Raw genomic sequence first — 17,130 nt, 5'->3', positions numbered from 1 at the left:
CTCAGTCTCCCAAGTAGTTGGGACTACAGGTGCCTACCTTCGAGCCTGGCTGATTTTTAAGTTTTTATAGAGAAGGGGGTCTCAGTATACTGCCAAGGCTGGTTTTGAACTCGTCAACTTCAAGCAATCCCACTTTAGCCTCCCAAAGTGGTGGGATGACAGGGGTGAGCCACCATGCCTGGCCCATGCCTTTGCTCTCAGTCTTTTCCCTCAGGTCTAAGAGGGGAGACCTCCACTCCCATGACCCCGCTAAAAAGGTCCCCTTCCATGCTGTCACATGCCCCACTGCCGCTGTCTTCACTGAGCTCCATGCTGAGAGCCTCACTGCTTCCGGGCTCACTATGTGCCCCAAGGGCAAGGCCGACAAGCCCACCTGGCTCAGTCTGGCTACGCCAGTGCGTGCACTGGGCCTGGGACATAAATTAGAAAATAAAATTGAAAATGAAACAAACAGATACTTTTAGAAGCTACTCAGATTTTTGATGGAGTGAGGAAGGGTAACAAAAAATTGGACACTCTAAAACAATTCTAGGCCGGGCACGCTGGTTCACACCTGTAATCCCAGCACTTTGGGAGGCTGAGGCGAGTGGATCACCTGAGGTCAGGAGTTCGAGATCAGCCTGACCAACATGGTGAAACCCCATCTCTACTAAAAAAAAATACAAAAATTAGTTGGGCATGGTGGCACGCGCCTGTAACCCCAGCTACTTGGGAGGCTAAGGCAGGAGAATTGCTTGAACCTGGGAGGTGGAGTTTGCAGTGGGCCAAGATCGTGCCATTGCACTCCAGCCTGGGCAACAAGAGTGAAACTCCATCTCAAAAAAATAATAAAACAATTCTAGAAGAATAAAATCAGTTATCTGCCAGCACAGACAAGCTGGAGAAGTGGTTCCCAAATGCCAACTTCTGGCAAAGTGAGAAATTCAAGGACAGAAATACCCCTGTGTGGATACATTGTGAGGCGTGCTGCCAGCTGCCCTTTCTTGGCAACGGCTGGGGTTCTAAGAATAACCTTTTTACCTTATCTTGGTGTTAGAAGTGCTGGTGGTAACAGATGGTAATGTTTCTTTTTAAAACATCCGTAACTTGGCAAAATAAAAAGCTGGCCATCTTAGGTTGGACATCAAATAGTTTTTCAAATTTTTCTGGTCTATGAGATAGGAAAATCTAGGAACCACTGGTTCTAGATGAGCAGTCAAACCACTGCTCTTTGGGAAATTTTATTTTATTTTATTTTATTTTTATTTTGATGGAGTCTTGCTCTGTCGTCAGGCTGGAGTGCAGTGGCGCAATCTCAGCTCACTGCAACCTCTGCCTCCCAGGCTCAAGCAAATCCTCCTGCCTCAGCCTCCCGAGTAGCTGGGACTACAAGCGTGTGACACAACACCTGGCTAGTTTTTGTATTTTCAGTAGAGACGGGGTTTCACCATGTTGGCCAGGCTGGTTTTGAACTCCTGACCTCAAGTGATCCGCTTGCCTTGGCTTCCCAAAGTGCTGGGATTACAGGCGTGAGCCACTGCGCCCAGCCTTTTATTTTTTAAATATGGAGATTTCAAAAATGAAGAGCCTCCAGAAAAGATATACTAACCACCCTTATTTCCAACTGAAGCATTGAGTTTGGGCTCTAGAGAAGGGCTGCCTGGGCTTGAAGCCCAGCTCTCTGTCCCACCAGTCATGTAACAGCAGGCACGTGCCTGACTCTCCCTGGGCCTCAGTTTCCTCACTTGGAAAGGAGGATAATCTGAGTTCCTGTCTTGCTGGGCTGCTTGTGAAGTGCCTGCACAGGGCCTGCTATCCTGCTGGTTCCCAGGCCCCTCTCCATCCTTCTGAATCGCTCTCTCCAGGGCCAGGGCACAGGAAGAGGGGCTTTCACAAAGCTCCCCAGGTGATTCTAAAGCACTGAGGTGCCCAGGAAACACTGTCCCTGAGCATCTCTGTAGGAACCCAAGCTCAGGAGCCCAGGGACTGAATGGCAAGGTAGCTGCCTGTCTGACCTTAGCCTTGTGGAAGCAAATGGAGAGGCCACACACTGGCTGGCTAAATGCCATGGTCTGTGACCGCGCAGACTTTTCTAGGTCATCTCGCTGCCACACCTGCTTTCCCACTGTAAGTCACAGTGACCTCTGGCTGAGGGTAACGAGGTGGCCCTGACTTTCACTGAGGGGACACTCACGTCGCTGGCCAGCTTCTCGTAGTCCTCCATCAGGTGCTCGTTCTCTTGGTTGACAGCCAGCACCTTGCAGATCCGATTGGCGGCAGTTTCAGCCTGGAGGGGAGCACACAGTCAGGGCTGCCTGGGGGCTGGCCACCCTCCCTCCTGACGGGCATGTCCCTTGAAAGCAGCTGGTCCAAGGCCCACAGAACTCCTCACAGAGGGGAAGGAGAGGAAGCACAGTTCCAGTAAGATGGTGCCCTGTCCCAACAGGCCTTGTTGGCATCCTCACTGCTAACTGCAAAATGCCCCTAGGTCCAGAGAGCCCAGACCTGGGAGGCACTGAGGAAGGTCGGGGAGCCCTCCCACTGCTGCTCACAAACCCTCTAGTGCCCCGCACAGAGGAGAGTGAGGCTGGATGGGTTGACTGTGTTGGACCTAAGACCGTGGAGGAGTCTCCCGGTGGGAAGGTGAATGGATGGGAAGCCGAGAGCTGGAGAGCTAGGGGCAGCAGAGCAGGGGCGCCTGGGCCCCGGAGGAGCCTGGTGGTCCATGCACAGGAGCACACTCAAGCCTGTCCTCTCTCCTGCCTTGGAGGCAGGGTTAACAGGAGCTCCAGGGGGCAAAAGTCACCATCCATGGGGCAGAAAAGCACTGGGACTTTGGAGGGTGAGAGTGGTGGACATAGTCCCTGGGCCTGAACTACAGGAGAGCATCCTGCCCTGTCCTGCTGTGGGGCAGTGAACAGTGTAGAGGAGGCGGGGGGTGCACACAGGGAGAGGAAAGACCAGGTACCTTTCAGGAAGCACAGAAAGGGTCCAAGAGGAGGAGTTGAAACGGCAACAGAACAGGAACAGAAAGAATGAGGAGGGTCTACAGAGTGATGGGGAAGGAAAATGGAGAGGCTTGGCCAATGGCTCAGAGCCAGCGCTGCAGGCAGCGATGCCCAGCCTCTCCCCTCCACGCACGGCACCTGGAGACAGGCGGGGAGGCGGCAGCTGGGGCTCGTGTGAGTGCACACACGCACATGCACACCCCGCGCCATGCTGCGGGACACACACCCAGGGCCCCAGGCGGTGCTCCCCAGAGATGAGGTCCAGGAGGTTCCTCGGCCAACGAACATGGGCCCCAGACCAGTGTGGAAAACACAGCCAGGGCTGCAGCTTGTGGGGGTCACAGAGGTCAGTCCCTGACTCCTAACTTGGCAGAGAAAACTGGCACCCGAAACTCAAGTCCACTCTGTGAGCACGGGGCTGCCCCAGGGCAGGGGAATCATGTTTCACTGCTGAGTTCCCGCATCCAGCTTAGGGCTCGGTGCGCTGGTGGCACTCAGGGTTGCTGAATGAGTGAGTGAATAAAGGAACGAGGTGAGAATGCTTCGATGACTGGAAATAAACGATCAGGACAGAATGGGCACACCAGCGCTAGGCCTGGGGTTCGCTCTGCATTTATGAAACACGAACCCTAGAGAGCACTCTTGCAAGAGCTCGGACTGGGTCTGGGGAAACGACGGCTGCAGGAGCAGCACCACGTGGCCGTCCTGAGGAGCACGCAGGGCCCCGGCACTTTCCGTCCTGACCGGCCAGCACCCGGCAGCCGGGCCTCCGCCAGCCCCTCAGGAGAGGGGCCAGCGACAAGCCTCCAGGCCCAGCACCTCGGCACCCTCTCATGCTGTCCTGGGCTCGCGTGCCAGTCCCTGCTCCCCGAAATCTCTCAGTGCCTCCAGACTGGAGTTCAGCCTTAAGCACAGGGGAGCAGTGTGGGTAGAAGGAAAAGCAATCTGATGAGGCCATGTGGTGGGCAAGGGGCTGGCTCAGGGCCCGTAGGGGTGAGTCCAACGGCAAACATGCTGTTAGTTGGGATCCATGGTGATGAATCGTCCACTGCTGCTGGTCCCTGCCCATCTTCCTGCGGGGGTGTGGGTCAGGGGTCCTCCCTCCACCCTCTTGGCCCGTGCCCTCTAGCAGAACACTCCACACACAAGCTCCAATCGCATGCTGAGGAGGTGAAGAGGCCTTTCTGGCCTGAGGTTGGGAAGAACCACACTCCCCAGCACTGTGACTCCCCCAGCTGCTTACAAGGCACCTGCCGTGCCAGACACTGTGCTAAGCCCTTTGCCTGCAGGAGCTTGTTTCACGCCCAGAGCAATCCTGTGAGACTGAACTACAGCGATGCCCATTTTACAGATAGGGTAGCTGAGGTCAAGTGACCTACCCAAGGTCACAGTACCAAGAGGTGGCAGAGTGGGGCCAAGCCAGACTGATGGTGGGTAATGGACTTGCTAGATTAGGGGCTCGAAGCAGGGGGTCCACAGAAGGTACAGCCCCTGCCTTCTAGCTTTGGGAACAGCTCTCTGTTTCCCTAAAATTTAACTCCTCTTCTCTCAAATGGGGCTAACTGTGCCTAGCCCTCCTAGGGGTGTGCACAGGGGCCCTCTGGAAGCCTGTGCACGTGAACGGCTTGGAGAGCGCCTAGTATGTAGTACATGCTCAGTAAACAAGAAGCGATTCCACCTCCTCCTTTGCACCTGTGCCAACTACTGACACCAAAGCAGGCATCGGAAGTGTTGCCTGAGGTACTTCAGAGACCACAAGGCAAGTGGGGGGAGCAGTGCTTGGGCCCCTGTGTGAACAATGAGGGCCCAGCAGGAGCCGTGGGGCAGCATAAGGTCAGCCGGGCCCAGGAGGGTGGCTGCTGGCACGCACGCTCTGCGGGCTCCGTCTGGCCTCTGGAAGGCTGGGACCATGAGTGAAGGTTGGGCTGCACACGCTGAGCCTTTCCTGGCAAGAAGCAGCTGCAGAACTGGGGTAAAGCCCAGTGCTCCCCACGAAAGGGCCCGGCAGGGGCAGGCAGGTGGTGCAGATGATGGACAGGGCAAGTGGGAACGCCAGGCGGTCAAATCTCAGCTCTGCCATTGACTGTGACACAGGGCTTCAGTTTCCCCGCCTGAGAGCCTGGGATGCCACTTCCCACCTCCCAGGGTGGGCTGTGTTCAGAGAAGGTCTGTGGCTCCTCAGCACAGGCCCAGCACCGGCCAGGCGGGAAACCTGCCCCAAGGGACCCTTCTGAGTCAGAGCCCAGCAGGGTCAGTCTGTGTGGTGTGGTGGCCCGCAGCCTGGCCAGGGCTCCAACCACAGATGGCCCGCGGTGACGCAAGGGCGGTGGTGAAGGCAGGGTCTACAGCCCCAGCAGCGAGGTGTGCCCGGCCCAGCTCACCTTCTGAGCCCCCGAGAAAGCGTGGTAGAAGCAGGACACGTAAGTCATGATGGCCTTCTCATCTGGCCTCAGAGTACCCACAATATCTGCACAGAGAGAGAAAGAAAGAGAGAGAGAGGCAGGAGAGAGTGAAAGACGCAGGGAGGGAGGCCGGGCCGGCCCGAGGCTCATGCGGGAGGAAGAGCGCTTGCTCTGGACTGGAAGCCAGCCCCAGGCCTGCGTGGACATGCCTTGTGGGGTTTTGTGGAGTCCGAATGGGGTGCATTCCTTTTCTAACCAGGCCTAGGCTGGAGACAGACCAGCCGCAAGTCCTATAAAGGCAGCTTTGTTTTGGGCTGAAGGAGTCAGTTGCTAAATGATCTGTCTGAAAATGTGAGTGAGCACCTACCACCACGGAGTAAGACCCTTAGGGGCTCCCGTGGCCCCCTGAGTGAAACAAGAATTCCTTATCCCACACCACAAGGGTCTTGTGGGACCTGGCCCATCACTGCTTGTCACTCACTCCTCTCTAGCTGGTCCTTGAATAGGCCAAGCTTCTTCCTGTCTCAGTGCCTTTGCCATGCTTCACCCTCTGCCTGGAACACCCATGCCCCAGGCTGCATCTAGCAGCTCCTGCTGCAAGTACCTGCTCATGTCACCCCTCCAAATTGACAGTGCCAGCTGAAGGTCACCCTAGTCATCTCTGTCCCCCCATCTGGCCCCATGTTCTCTATTCCACTCCTGTGACAGGCCAGGTGTGTCTCTCCCACTAGCATGAAGTACCCTGAGAGCAGGGACCTTGCCTGACCCAGTCATCAGGTATCCTCAATGCCTGGAAAAGCCTGGCACAGACGAGGTACCCGATAGGTGTGTGAGCTAGGGCTGAGGGGCAGCAACACCAGGGAGCAGGGGGTGGCTTCCAGTCAGAGAGAGGCCACTGCTGTCTGCAAGAGAAATGAGGTGAGCATGGGAGGCGAGAGGCAGCGGCGGCATTGCGCGGTGGCGGCGAGGGCGGCCTGCCTGGCCCTGCCCGGTACCTTCTGCGCTCCCGAAAAGGCATGGTAGAAGCTGGACACATAGGTCATTATGGCCTTCTCGTCGGGGCGGGCCGTGTTCACGATGTCTGCAAGTGAACGACAAGGGTTAAACTGCCCGAGGCAGGCGGGCGGGGTGGAGGCCTCACTCACTGGGAGCCACGGCCCTGGGGGAGAGGGACCCGCAGAGTGACTGTGACTTGGGTGGGCTCAGCCACACCCTCAGCCCCGCCCTCTCCCATGGTTCTGGAAAGGACAAGCCTGTGGGAAGCGGATTCAAATGAGGCCACTTTTGTTCTCTGAGAATGGCCTCAAAGAGTAGCAGGACAGTCAACTCCAAGGGCCACTAGAGGCCAGAGACACAGGTCCCTGCTGGGGCAGTGCATGGCTGGGAAACGGAGCAAAGCCGGAAAGGAAAAAACAAAACACTCCACTTTGGCGGGCTCCATACTCCATGCCTGCTGCAGGTAGGGAGGGAGAGGCCAGGCTTGCTTGCAGGAAGCCTGGAGCACCCCTCCTCAGCCACCTTGCCCTTCCCCGGCCCTGTGGAGATGCAGTCTCAGGAGAGCTGATCCTTCAGCTCCCCCTCCCCATACCCTTCTCCATCCCTGAAGGAATCTGGCCAGCCCAGGATGCCCTCGCTTTGTCTCCCAGGGCGACACGGCTGTCCCAAGTTCACCCGGAATCATTCAGCCCTTCTCACTGGCTCTGCCAGCTCCCCGAGGTGACCCAAAGCTCTGACGTGCCCACAGGCCCTTGCCCAAGGCCAGCCCTGGACAGATAAGGCCATCAGGAAGCACAGAGCTAGCTGAACAGAAGAGATGACTTACCCTCTGCATCCAGCATCTTGGGGATGTCGAGGTACTTCTCGGCCACTTCGAAGGCATTGTTCAGGTTGGTGACAGGGTCGTCCTGGAAGGAGGCAAGTGGGGACAGCAAGAAGAACCCCATCAGGGCAGGGTGCAGGAGCAGGAGGCAGGCAGCGCTGGCCCAGAGGGAGAGACCCGGGAAGGCTAGGGCTGGGGTTTCTTTAGGCAGTTCTCAGCCACGTGTGGTGTGTGAGCGGGAGGGCACCGACTGGATAAATTCAATTCCCACTCACAGGAGTGCTTCGTGAAATCTTTGGGGGACAAACCATGGGCTTTTTCTCCAGAAAAATGCAGGTGTACCCTTTTCATACAATTTCCAGCCACCCACAGACCCTAGATTAAGCCTCCTGCCCTAAACTCTGGTTTTCATGTTGACTGGAAGATGTGAGCCAGACCCGAGAGAGCCCTGGGGACTGGGTAAGGAGAGCAAACCAAGAGCTCCCAGGTCCCAACCACCCTGAAGTGTCCCCCAGCCCCCTCAAGGGCTCCCCACTGCTTACATGACTAAAGCCCACTGCACCCCAAGTCTCCCTGGCTGGGACCTCACTCTCTTGCTCGCTGTGGCTGGAATGGGCTGGGTGCCGTCTGGTGCCTCCCCCAGGAAGCCCTCCTCTGGCTCTAAGCTGCCTCTTCTTCTGGGGCCCTTCCTGGCTCCTGCTGGCTCGGGGTGCACTAGCCTCCCCTGCAGCACTGCTCTGACCTCATGCCCTGCCACCCCATTCAGCCTGAGCACATGTGCATGGCCTGGTGTGGTGCTTTGCTTTGGACACAATTTTTGTCCTGCCTTCCCCCATGAGGCTGGCAGCTTCTGGTGGGCAAGGCCTGGGTTCATACAGGCTTTGTACAGGCAAATGAGAGCAGGACCCTGTATGGGCAACATGGGCTGGTGATGGTTTGGAATTCCTTGCCCTCTGCCCAAAGGTTCTAAAATCCAGAAGGTTGAGGAAGGGGAGTTATAAAGTATGGCTGGCCAGGCCCTTAAATAACCCCGGGTTGGTTGCGGTGTCATAGAGGGAGAGTGGACAGTCCCCGAGGGGAATAAGGGAGGTGAGAGTCAGCCACCAAGCCAGGGGGCGCGAGAAGCCTGCACAAGGCTCTCCCAGGCCACCCATCTGCATGCAGAACCGGATCTGGAGGCTGGCGATGGATGGACATGGGGATGGTGACCCAGAGTTAGGGGGTCAGACAGGGCGCGTCTGTGGGCCATCAAGGGGAGCTCGAGACACCCACCTTCCTCAGCTTGTCATACTCAATCAGCTCCGGTCTGTGCCGGTGGATCAGGGCATTGAAGGCAAGACCGTCCTTCCAGCTGAGGAAGGAAAGGCAAAGGTTATAGGAAGGCCTGCTCACTGTCACGAGAGTGCTGTATGGCCCTGCGCACCCACAGCAGTGACTCATTCTCATTCACTGAGGTCTGGCCTGTGCCAGGCACTGCATGGAGACGGTGTGGCAGAGAGGCTGCGAGCATGACCTCTGGGGCCAGGCAGTCTGAGATCAAATCCTGACTCTTCTGCCTACTGACAGCGTGATCTCGGGTAAGCCAGGCTATCTTGGTTTCCACATCTGTACGATCGGGAGAGTGACATACCTGCTACATAGGGCTGCTGTGCGGACTAAATGAGTAAATGCTTGGATCAGTGCCTGACTCATGACAACTGCTTTATAACTGCTAGCACCTTCCATGGGAGGCCGCCCTGAACTGGACAGACCGCTTCGGGGGAGGTGGCCACTGCAGGAGGCTGGTGCCTGTGCTGTGTGGCCTCCACACCCTGGTGGACCTGACTTACAGGAAGGCCAGTCCGTGGGCTGGCTAAATGCCAGGATTTAGCTTGGCACGCGGGTCTCTGGAGGAAAGGGATCTCCCCAAGGCCACAGGTTGGTCAGTTACAAGCGAGATGGGTCACATTCTCCTCCCTGAAACCCTCTAAGGGTTGGTTCCCTCTGAGGTCAAGCTCGATGTCACCTCCTCAGAAAGGCCACCCAGGGAACTTTCTTCATCTGACTTCCCTGTCCTTGTGCAGCACTTCTCACTGAAGTTATGCTGCGGGATTACTGGCCACTGTGTTCACAGCTGGTCCCGCGCTGTGGTGTAAACTTCCCACAAATGGGGACTTTGTTTGGGTGCCACTGTATCTCCACTAGTGGCATGCAGCGGGCATGCTGGATACTTACTAGTTGAAGAAAATGAATGGAAGCTATAGGAAGATTCAGTCAGTTAGTGGCAGGGAAAAAAAGGAGACACACAGACAAGAGTGACCAAGGGAGGGACCACATGCTATCAGGGTGAGCACGATGGGAAAAGCCCTCTGCACCCAGTGAGGGTCCCTGAGAGCCTGAAGCCGCTGCATATCCCACGAGGCCCTGCTCTTCATTCCTGTGCGGGCCATCCAGGAGACTCAGAGGGTGGAGCCACAGGGCAAACCGGATTTGACCTCAGGGCCGCCCCCAGAGCCAGTGTTCCCAAACACTGGGCAGGCCTGCCTCTTGCCACCCCCTGGACCGCATGTGGCACTGCCCATGCTCGCCTCAGCTACGGCGATGGTGGACATGTCTCATCTCCCACTCACTTTGAGGGAAGCAGGTTCATGGCGGAGCTGAGGCTTGTTCATCTTAGCAGCCACAGAGTACATTTTTCCCCAACACAAAATTCAATAGCAACTCTAAAAACAATTCACTCTTGAGCTGTCAAAATAAAGGAAGAGGCCAGGGGCAGGCAGTGGCTCACATCTGTAATCCCAGAACTTTGGGAGGCCGGGGTAGGAGGACTGCTTGAGCTCAGGAGTTCAAGTCCAGCCTGGACAACACAGGGAGACCCCATTCCTACTAAAAATAAAAATAAAAAATCAGCCAAGTGTGGCTGCGTGCACCTACAGTCCCACCTACTTGGGAGGCTGAGACAGGAAGACCACTTGAGCCCAGGACAAGGCAGCAGGGACGAGTGACCGCACCACTGCACTCCAGCCTGGGTGACAGCACAAGATCCTGTCTCAAAAATGAAGAGCTTTGGCCGGGCGCGGTGGCTCAAGCCTGTAATCCCAGCACTTTGGGAGGCCGAGATGGGCGGATCACGAGGTCAGGAGATCGAGACCATCCTGGCTAACACGGTGAAACCCCGTCTCTACTAAAAAATACAAAAAACTAGCCAGGAGAGGTGGCGGGCGCCTGTAGTCCTAGCTACTCAGGAGGCTGAGGCAGGAGAATAGCGTAAACCCGGGAGGCGGAGCTTGCAGTGAGCTGAGATCCGGCCACTGCACTCCAGCCTGGGCGACAGAGCGAGACCCTGTCTCAAAAAAAAAAAAGAAGAGCTTTATTGTTGCTTCTGAGAGTCACCTTGCCTGGGGACGAAGAAGGTTCTATTAGGCCAGCGAGAGGGCTGACCTTACGACCTTCAGCCAGGATGGCTGGGAAACTGCCTCCTCTTCCTCAGAGAGAACCAGGTGACCTTCCCATGGGCTTGTAGGGCCCATGGCCAGGGAGGGGCTGACTGAGGGCTGGCATCTCACAGACCACGACAAAAACACAGGAAACAGAGCAGGTGGGAGGAAGGATCTCAGGTTCCTAGAGGAAGGGAGACGATGAGCAGGACTGGTGCTCACCTGATGTGGAAGTTCTGCACATTGACGTTCTTATACGGGGCTGTTTTTCTCTGGCACCAGAGAAGAAGCCCTTCCTTGGCCGAGGTCTCTGCAAAACACACAAAGACAGTGAGCACTGGCTCAAAAATAAACCCTCAGAACTCAGCCCAAGTTGGATGGGACTTTCGGCCTCAGGCCTAGGGGTCAAACAAAACCCAAGGGGAGAGGACCTCAGTCCTAACAACAGCAGCAGTGATAGCAGTGGGACGGCCACTCCCATTCCGGATGCAGACGGATGCTGCCAGGCCCAACTGCCAGGACACACAGCCTTGCTTAATCCTCATGGCCCCAAGGAGAGTCGCTTGACCAGGGCTGCCCCAGGAGGTGGTGGTGTCAGGGCCTGAATCTGTGCCGTGTGCCTGGCCACCAAGCCCGTGCCTTTCACCACCAGAACACACTGCAGACAAGCCCTTGACACCGGCCTTGGCCTCTTTTGAACAAGGTGAAAAGTCAGCTGTGGAGAAGCCTAGGGGGCCCTTCTGTTCCCCGTGGATAGCTCAGCTGTCCTCACAGACTGGGAGCCCTTCGAGGGCAGGAAGCACATCTCTCCCGGCCATCACTGCGACCCGGCAGCTGGGAGCCCCTGTACGCTGGCCCAGGTGGCTCTGCCCATCCTGTGTGCACACAGGTGCTTGCAGGGAAGCAAAATCGTCCATTCCTGGACGGCATGAGCTCATAACGGGTCCATGGGGGCCAAGTTTCAAGGATGGGGATGTCGAGCAAACACAGAACCAGGCCCAGGCCCAACTCTCTCACTAGTCTGTTCTGGGACTTGGGTTCCTGGACTGTAAAACGGGCCCAGCTATCCTTGCCCATCTCATGAGGGTGGCATGAGGGTCCACCAAGATGAGGCTGCGAGAGCAAAGGCACTCGGAGGGTACTGGAGCCAAGAGGCGGGCGGCTGGGAGGAGCCTCCCTTCACTTGCCACCCACTGACTACTCCTGCGAGGGTCAGGCCCTGTGAGCGACCCCAACGAAGCAGGAAGAGGCTTGAAGCACGAAGACCACACTTCAGCTCTCCTCTAACCTGCCCTGACTCAGGTGGGAAGAGGGCGCAGTACAGGTGGCTCTCACCTTCCACGGAGATGTCCTGGATGGCGAACCTAAGGATGATGGTCCAGATCATTCCCAGGGTCATCTTTGCATTGCCGTCCACAATCTCTGCACACAGGGAAGGGGGCAGAGGACAGACGGTCGTTAAAACCAAAGTGAGGCTCCTCCGTCCAATCTGAAGGTGGCCTTCCAGCCCTATCTAGAGAAAGGCTCCAAATCACCCCCTGGCTGCATCTCCCAGGCCCGTCCTCCTCCCTCTCAGGAGAAAATGCATGGAACAGTCTCTGGGCAGCGCTGTTTCAGAGCCTCCTGCTACTGAGCGCCTGCAGGCTTCTGGCCACAAGGGTCTCTGGCCCTGCAGCCAGCTCCTTCTCCTGACCCAACTCAAAAAACCACTCCTCCAAGAGGCCACTCTCAGGTGTGTGGCCTCTGTTCACACCTCTCTCAACTCTCAGTGCTCTGTACATTTCTGCCTTCATCTGCATACCTCCTGACTACAGGGGAGCACCGCAGGCCCACGCTCTCAGGGCAAAGGTAGCCTTTTTCATCTCTCGGTCAGCAAATGTACACTACATTATTGTTTATTGCAAATCTGTCCACTTCCTTCCAATCCCACTGCCAACACTCTCGTCCAAGCCACTCTCATCTCCAGAGTTCAATAAGGCTACATCCTATGTACCCTTCCAGCCCATAGTCCACATCGACACAGCAGCCAGCATGGTCAGTTTCCTTCTTTTGAGACAGGGTCTGGCTGGCTGGATGGAGTGCAATGGTGTAGTCACAGCTCACTGCAGCCTTGACTGCCTGGGCTCAAGCAATCCTCTTGCCTCAGTCTCCCAAGTAGCTGGGACCACAGACACACGCCACAACACCTGGTTAGTTTTTAAACTTTTTGTAGAGGCTGGGGCTTGCTGTTACCCAAGCTGGTCTCAAACTCCTGCTCAAGTGATCTTCCCGCCTTGGCTTCCCAAAGTGCTGGGACTGCAGGTGTAAGCCTCCATGCCTGGCCCACAGTGAAAGGGCTCGCCCTGAAGGTCCAGGCCCCGCCATCCTCCCAGATTTCTCTAGCTGCATCCTCTGGGCAAGCCAGGCTCTTTCTTGCTTTGAGATGCTCACACCTTCTGTCCACCCACAAAGCACGCCCCTAGCCTGCAACCCTCAACTGGCTGGTCCTTCTCATCGTGCAAGCTTCTGCTTGTGCCACCTCTCACTGTGGCTTCCTGACTGCCCGACCCAAGGAGCTCCCCCACCCGCCACCCAGTTCCTCCCTCCCTGGCCCCTGTGCTGCCCCTAAGCCATCACTATGTGAAATCACGTGTTGGATGGGCTGTTTACTTGTTCACCATCTGCCAGCCCTCATGAGGGCGAGGCTGCTCTGACCACCACTGGATCCAGTGCCTGGAAGGCCAGTGAGGAACAAGCATGACTGCTGTGTTGTCAGGAAGGGTAGAGCACAGGCCCAAGGCCAGGTGGCCAGGCTGTACGCTTTCTGAACTAACCTAAAAACAAACATTTGCAGCCAGGTGCGGTGGCTCACACCTGTAACCCCAGCAATTTGGGAGGCTGAGGCAGGTGTGGATCACCTGAGGTTAGGAGTTTGAGACCAGCCTGGCCAAGATGGTGAAACCCTGTCTCTGCCAAAAATACAAAAATTAGCCTGGCGTGGTGGCAGGTGCCTGTAATTCCAACTACTTGGGAGGCTGAGGCAGGAGAATTGCTTGAGCCCAGGAGGTTGCAGTGAGCCAAGATTCCACCATTGCACTCCAGCCTAGGCGACAAGAGTGAGACTCCATCTCAAAAAAAAAAAAAAAAAACTTGCTGAAACTTCTCAAAAGAAGGGCTTGGACCACACCTTCTTCAGCCTCAGCAACTAAAGAGAAAAACCTTCTCTGCAAGGCCCAGGGCAGCTGTGTGTCTGAGGCTGGATGAGAGAAGGCAGCGCCTCATCCCGGAGTCCACCAGTCAGGCGTGCCTAGGGCAGTCCTCCCCACTTGTCAACACGCCAGATGCAAGGAGCACCGTGAAGTGGCTTCCAAAGACAGAGGGGCTCCACTGCTGCAACCACTCTTGGGAAGGGCTGGGCACAGGGGTGAGTTCCAAAGCTAACTGCAGAGCTGGAGGCACAGGACACCACAGGACACCCTGCTCACTGACCTCTGAGCAGAACACTCCAGGGCAGGCTTGCTTGGAAGCAGGTGGAGAGGTCACAGAAAAGATGGGGCCCACCTTCCCCCGGGGATACACCCAGAGGAAGGGGGTGTCCCTGAACCACAGCTTTCAGGTTTTCGGAGGAGGAAATATGCTCATTCTGCTGCCCAGAGACAGGGGAGGGACCCAGTGTCCACCCTGTCCTAGGGTTCAGAGCCCCAGACCCAGAAACTGAGCAGCGCCACCTGCCCCTTAGTGCAGCGAGGCAGCTCGAGCCTCAGGAAATCTATGCTGTGCACCTCCCGAGGGCTGGGCCTGCAGAGCTGGGCAAGGCCGCAGCTCCCCAGCCCAGCGGGCACCGGTGCAGCTGGTCACGGAGGACTTATGGAGTTCTGGTGAGGAGAGGAGGATGGCGTTTCTCATGACACATCCACCAGCTGCTTCTCTGACCTGCAGCTGTGCCTCTGGTCCCTCTCATCACCCCTACGGGAAGCCAATAATCCCGCGAATGCCCGATCATGTGGAAGGACAGGGGGACAGGGTGGGGTGGGGTTCTCAGGTGCCTTGAGCCCTAGGAACGCCTCCATTAGGCTTTGTTCCGAGGCCCTACAGTCGCAGGGACTAGGAGTGAACCAATTTGGGCATGAACAGAGAACATTTTTAGACCAAGTTTTTCTCCAAATGAAAACTGATGACTGCCATGGGTCTCTCCTCTAACCCCTCCTGTATTTACAGACTAGCATTTGAGCAAAATAAATGCAGCTGTGAGAAGCAGAAGGCTGGAACAGAGCCCGGAGGAAAGATCCATGCAAGGACAGAAACAGGGCCTGACTGAATTTTTGGGTTGTGATTTTTTTAAACAAACACCAACCACCTCGACTGTGGCATGCAAAGCTTGGCACTCCTCCTCGCAGAGGTCCTGGGCCAGGGCAGAGCCTTGGAACTCAGTACACACATTCTGGCCCGGAGTCTTGGCCAAACTCTCAGAGCCCTGTCATTAACGGCAATTAGTTTACTTTGTTTTTCTAGAAGCTGGGACAACATGGATGTCAGGGTGAAGAATCCTTACTCTGACTAATGAGCGGAACTGTGAGCCCACGCTGCTAGGGAGCTTCTGAGCTCCATCAGACCTCGCCTGTCTCTAAAAGTGCCTGGGAGCTCAACCCAGGGGCCCCTGCCAAGAGCCTGCTGCTCTAGTGAGGCTACAGTCCTGGTTATCTACATGGGGCCCAGGAGGATCCTGGGGTGGTCAGAGGTGAAACTCTCCAAGCCTGTGCACACAGGGCAAAGTCTGGGCACTGACCTTTGGCCATGCACTCCCTGTCCCGATACCTGACACGGGGCCTCCAGTCCCCTTCTCTGATATTGGGCAGGGCATAATGAGAAAAGTGTTCCTGGTACAGAGAGAGGCTGTGGCACGTGTTTCCTACTGTCTGCTGAGCCTGGCACAAGGAGAACCAGTGAGGGCGACCTGAGTGCAAGTCAAAACCATTCCTCCCCCTACAGAAGCCGCCGCCCCCATGGTTGGGTGGGTTGCACTTCCTAGATTTGGACTGTGTCCACCGGATTTTTTCCAAGGGGTTGGGGGAGCTCGTGGACTCGGCATCCTATCAAGAGCAGTTGTTGGGATCACTCCTGAGTATGTACTGGGGCTCTGAGTGCCCCAAGCACCCTACCACCAACAAAATTTCTCTTCAGAATGCAGATGTTGTGCCTCAGAGCCTGAAGGTCAGAAACAGGACCCTCACTGCTCCATCTCCAGCTCACCTTCTGCCCCGATGGAGACCAGCTTGACGCCTTTGCTGGCAATAAAGTCCAGTGCTTTGTTCACGTTGTTGATTTTGTGCACTCTCATTTTCCCCCGCTCCGGCTTAGGTAACCGCTCCCCTGAGAAATGCACAAAGAGAAAAGAAGAGGGGGCGAGACAGAGAGAGAGAGAAAGGGAGATAGGGAGAGAAGCTTTAGAGTCTCCTCTGTTCACCAAAACCAGGTTCCCCTGCTGGACCACCAGGCCACTCCGGCCCCACCCACCCGGCCGCCGTGCAGCTGCTAAGGGGTGCTCTGTCTTCCTCAGGAGCAACGAGACAGCTGGGTGGGCAGCGTCTCTGGGGACTGCTGTGGCCGAGCACCTGTGCCAAGGCTGGGCTGCACTGTGTGGCTGGGAGCCTCACCTGATATGACCTCCAGGAGCAACATGAGCTTGAGCCCATCTCGGAAGTCCTCATCGATGTTCTCGATCTGTGTGCCTGCCTTCCGCAGGTGGGAGTTGCACCATGCCGTGAAGGTCTGAGGAGGCAGAACAAAGGGTAGAGGGCAGAGTCAGCCTGGCTGTCGGGCTCTTTCCACACACCTGCCAGGCTACAGCCCTGACCTCAGGAGAACCGCAGCTGCCACGGAGCACTCACCCACACACACCGCACAAGCCCGATACACACATTGTTTCTGATCCTCACAGTGACCGCGGGAGGCAGATGTGAGGAAACTGAGGCTTCAGGTGATTAATGACCCACCACGAGACCATCCAGATGGTAAGTGGCAGAGCTTGGATTTGAACCCAAGTCTGTCAATTTTGGCAACATGTGCTTTTTCCACACTCCCGAGCTGCCTCAAGGGAGGCCAGTACAAACATCAGACACAAGTGCCTCAGCCCACCGCTGGCTCACTTGGTCACATAAACACGACTGAGCATCAGGCTCAGTAGTGTGGAATCAACAGGTCAGGCTCCTGGCCTCACGGGGCTTGTTTTCTTGATGAAGGCCAGCCCTTCATCTGCCAGCCAGACCCACATGCCCCAGCTGGACCCTGGCTTCCTTGACCGGTGGCTGCTCTTCTCAGGCAGGAGCTCAGGCTGCCACATTCCAATCATGTGCACAGATACAACCCAGAACAGGAAAGTGGCAGGAAAAGAAAAGCTCCCATAAATGCAGGATTTCCTCAAGTCTCTCTTCGAGCTTGGGCAGCCCAGAAGCAAGCCCTCCCAGGAAAGGCCAGGAACATAGACCCTCTGAGCCCTGGGCACATGCCTACATGCCTGTGTCGTCTGG

The 17,130-nt window shown here is 56.5% G+C and overlaps 1 protein-coding gene across 4 annotated transcripts in view; it reads right to left on the bottom strand.

The window, feature by feature from the left end:
• Positions 1–17,130, bottom strand: part of ACTN4 (actinin alpha 4) — an 85,987-nt gene that overhangs the window by 13,746 nt on the left and 55,111 nt on the right. For 3 of the 4 annotated variants that reach the window (XM_033226098.1, XM_033226097.1, XM_033226096.1), the window contains exons 2-9: positions 16,258–16,372; positions 15,854–15,973; positions 11,960–12,046; positions 10,847–10,934; positions 8,481–8,559; positions 7,212–7,293; positions 6,385–6,470; positions 2,174–2,266 (exon numbers count right to left, since the gene is read on the bottom strand). In XM_033226098.1, the coding sequence (XP_033081989.1) occupies positions 2,174–2,266; positions 6,385–6,470; positions 7,212–7,293; positions 8,481–8,559; positions 10,847–10,934; positions 11,960–12,046; positions 15,854–15,973; positions 16,258–16,372 (750 nt within the window). Of the gene's footprint in view, positions 1–2,173; positions 2,267–5,368; positions 5,455–6,384; positions 6,471–7,211; positions 7,294–8,480; positions 8,560–10,846; positions 10,935–11,959; positions 12,047–15,853; positions 15,974–16,257; positions 16,373–17,130 lie in introns of those variants that run through there. The other variant, XM_033226099.1, reaches the window with a different exon arrangement.

This window comes from Trachypithecus francoisi, unplaced genomic scaffold, assembly GCF_009764315.1.
Source record: "Trachypithecus francoisi isolate TF-2019V2 unplaced genomic scaffold, Tfra_2.0 Lachesis_group12, whole genome shotgun sequence".
Taxonomy (NCBI): domain Eukaryota; kingdom Metazoa; phylum Chordata; class Mammalia; order Primates; family Cercopithecidae; genus Trachypithecus; species Trachypithecus francoisi.
This window is presented reverse-complemented; position numbering and strand designations above follow the sequence as displayed.